This window comes from Apaloderma vittatum, unplaced genomic scaffold (genome assembly GCF_000703405.1).
Source record: "Apaloderma vittatum isolate BGI_N311 unplaced genomic scaffold, ASM70340v1 scaffold28818, whole genome shotgun sequence".
Lineage (NCBI taxonomy): Eukaryota > Metazoa > Chordata > Aves > Trogoniformes > Trogonidae > Apaloderma > Apaloderma vittatum.
In genome coordinates, this window is record NW_009730646.1 from 3129 (window position 1) to 6319 (window position 3191).

Sequence of the window (3191 nt, forward strand, 5' to 3'; positions counted from 1 at the left end):
AACCGGGGCTACGCGGCCAGCTGCAGAGTCAAGCGTGTTACCCAGAAGGAGGAACTGGAGAAGCAGAAGGCAGAGCTGCAGCAAGAAGTGGAGAAGCTGGCCTCCGAGAACGCCAGCATGAAAATGGAACTCGATGCTCTCCGCTCCAAATATGAGGCTCTCCAGAACTTCGCCAGGACCGTGGCCCGGAGCCCCGTGACCCCTGCGCGGGGGCCTCTCGCCTCCAGTATGGGGCCCCTGGTCCCTGGGAAGGTTGCTACCACTAGTGTCATCACAATAGTGAAATCCAAAACGGACGCCCGGTCTTAGTGAAGCGAGTGTTGCCTGAGCTTGTCTGTGCAGGGCAATTAGGCACAAAACCAGCCTGGAATCCCCAAAGCACAAACCCTCCCCACATGGGTCCGGGTTCCTTCTACTTGGCCCAGGACTGGCCTGCTGATCACTCCGGTTTTGTTTTGTTGTGTCCAGATTGGTATGAGCAGTGGTGATGCATCCCTCGTCCTGTGCAGACAGAGCCTCCCACCTGGCGGCCTGTAGCCCTCAGGACAGACTGCGAGATCTTGGTTTTCTAGCCAAAGAAAGTCTGTGGCGCGGCCGGCGGCGGAAGGGCTTGGGGAAGGTCCGGAGGGAGGCTTGCTTCTTGGGGGGCCGGGAACCCTAATTTTCAGTCACTTCCAAAGGCTTTATTTCATTATTCTTCCAGGTGGTGCATCGCAGTGCCTGACTGCCAGGCGCCTGAACCTGCTGCTTTTGTCTCCTTCAGTACCTGTAGTTGCAGTTGGGGTGTTCTGTGTCATAGGTTTTTATTCCTTTCTAGGTGTGCCTCTGTGCCCTAACAGTGGGTTTCCTTCAGACATCCGTGGCGTTAGCCGTGTAACTAGCAGTGATGGAAAGGAAGATGCTGTGGTGTCTGCCCCTGGTGACGGGGCGGTAGCCGGGGGAAGAGGGCCCCAGCTGGGGCCCGGCACCACGGAGGAGGGAGGGAGGGAAGGTAGGTACCGCATTGACTGCAGGCCGGTTTTGTGCCTAATGTGTTGCACTGAACAAGACCAAAATCACTAGTTGTTCCCGTGTTTTGAGGGTATCAAGTGTCTCTAGTGTGATGGTTTACACAACCAGTTTATGTGGTTAAATAGCCCTTTATTTAAAGAGAGAAACATCATTTTAAGAGTTATTAAATTATCTAAGTTTAAAATTAAAATCAGACAGAAGAGAGAGTGTATTTATAGTCAGCTTTTTTATCTGAGAGGGCGAGAATATTTGACCGTGTAAATGGGGAAATATTCTCGGAGACTTTGCTAGTTAAAAGTTAATAAATAAATAATTTTAAAGTTTCTCGCGAACCTCCCGCAAACTGTTTGTGGCTCTGAGGTTAGTTTTTATAAAGAGTTATCGGACTTTATTTATAAAACTTAGAAAATGACAAAAAAAAGAGGCAAGTCCTGTTTGATATCTTTTTGCAATTGTACCAAAAGTGACTTATTCTCGACCTTGCTGGCTTCCGTCGTGTCCCCCTGTCTTGCGCTCTCTGAGCTCTCGCGTGGTGCTGTGGTGTGGTGGTGCCAGTGGCTGCCTTTGCCATGTGCTGTCGTTTCGTGCTGCCGTCGTTTTCCCCAAGATTGACAAAGAGATCAAGTCGGAATCTCTCCGAACTCTCCAGAAGGATTCTGGCACACGGGCAACGGCGCCGCTGTTCTCAAATGAATGGCTGGCGCGGCTGAGTAGTGATGCGTGCCCAGAACACGTGGCTCTGCCGAGGCGTGCCGCAGGAGCGCGGGCGGCTGGGGCCTGAGCAGCCAATGCCGCGTAACTCGGTTGCCTGGAAAACATTGTGCTTTCCTTCCTCTGACAAAGCTGGTAGAGGAGTAACACATGGGAGGATTGTCCAAGCTTAGGAGACCGATGGGATTTAGCTCTGGAATCGTACCCTGTGGTCAGAACTTGTGTTGCTCTTGTGGCTCATCTGTCAAGAGGGGCAAGTCCCCCTGCTGCCTGGGCCACGCAGGGCCAGCGCTAGTCCTGAGTGTCTGCATATTGCTGAAAATTAAGCTGTGGCATAGTTACTGTCTTTCCTGGTGTAGCTTCTGTCTGTGGGTGTGGAAGAGCGCTTAGACTTACAGCTGTGTGACACAGCTGGGAAGCTATTTGTGGCCAGGCTCCATTTCCACAAAAGCTTTAATCCCCCTCTCTCCTCCCCAAAGATGTGAGCTGGTTACTGAGTTGTTTTAGAGAAGCGTTGTTGGGGTGATATCCACGCGATCTCCTGGCTGCTGAAGGTCTCCTGCGCTGAGCGGCCGGACCAGGACGTCACAAGTGAAACCGCAGCCTTGCGGGCAGGTGGGGTTTGCTGTACTGGGTGGTTTGTGATGTTTCTCGTGTAGCTGAACCAATATGGCTGTCCTTTGGGCTGAGAAGCAGGTAAACCTGCTGAAAGCCACAGTGTGGCAGGAGAGAAGCAGATAGTTGGTGGGGATTTCCTGCTGGAAGGGGCGACGAGCTTTGCTCTGACTGATGGGGAGTTCAGGGAGAAGCGGTCAGGCATGCTTTTCCCAATGAACTTCCTCAGCAGGAGCAGGTTAGAACGTTGCCTCCAGGCTTCCTCTTCCAGCCCTGGGCTTCCCCTTCTCTGAGCTGAAGTGTCCAACGTGCCGCTTCCTAGTCACTCACCGGTGCACTGAGCAGCACTCGGCATGGAGCTCTGGGCTCTAACCTTTGTCTTCCAGCTGGTGACATGGTGCTGGAAGAGGTTAGATGTTCCAAAACATGGAGACATCATGTTGGCCTGGGGTGTGAGCCCCAACCCTGTCCTTCTTGGAGCTAGTCTGGGGTTGAGCCTGGCTAGAGCACCGCTCGGAACCCAGCTGGAGGCCTGAGCTCAGCAGGGTGAGCAGCCAAGGTTTTGTGCATGGGGCTGGTTAGGAACTGAGCTCAGGGGCTGGAGGCTGTGGTGTGAGGAGGCCTCATCAACAGAATGGGGAACGACAGGCGATCCTGCAGCCATGGTGAGCTTGCTTCCACAAGTTGTGCTCCACTGCAAGGAGTGTGCGGGTCCCTGCCTGCCTGCTGAGAGGCAGCCGTGCGGTGGCTGTGCAGTGAGACCGTGAGCCAGGAGAACAGAGCAGGTGTCAGCGCTGGCTCGCCCAGATGTTTCGCTGTCCTTTCTCCTCCCCTACGCTGTGCTTGCTGGCTGG

General features: G+C 53.8%; 1 protein-coding gene across 1 annotated transcript; it reads left to right on the top strand.

Moving 5' to 3' along the window:
- Positions 1-309, top strand: LOC104278039 (transcription factor MafG; the record flags this gene model as incomplete). Its single annotated transcript, XM_009874884.1, has 1 exon — positions 1-309. A coding segment is annotated over one exon (309 nt), but the record flags the coding sequence as incomplete, so codon positions are not given.
- Between the last annotated feature and the right edge of the window lie 2882 nt (positions 310-3191).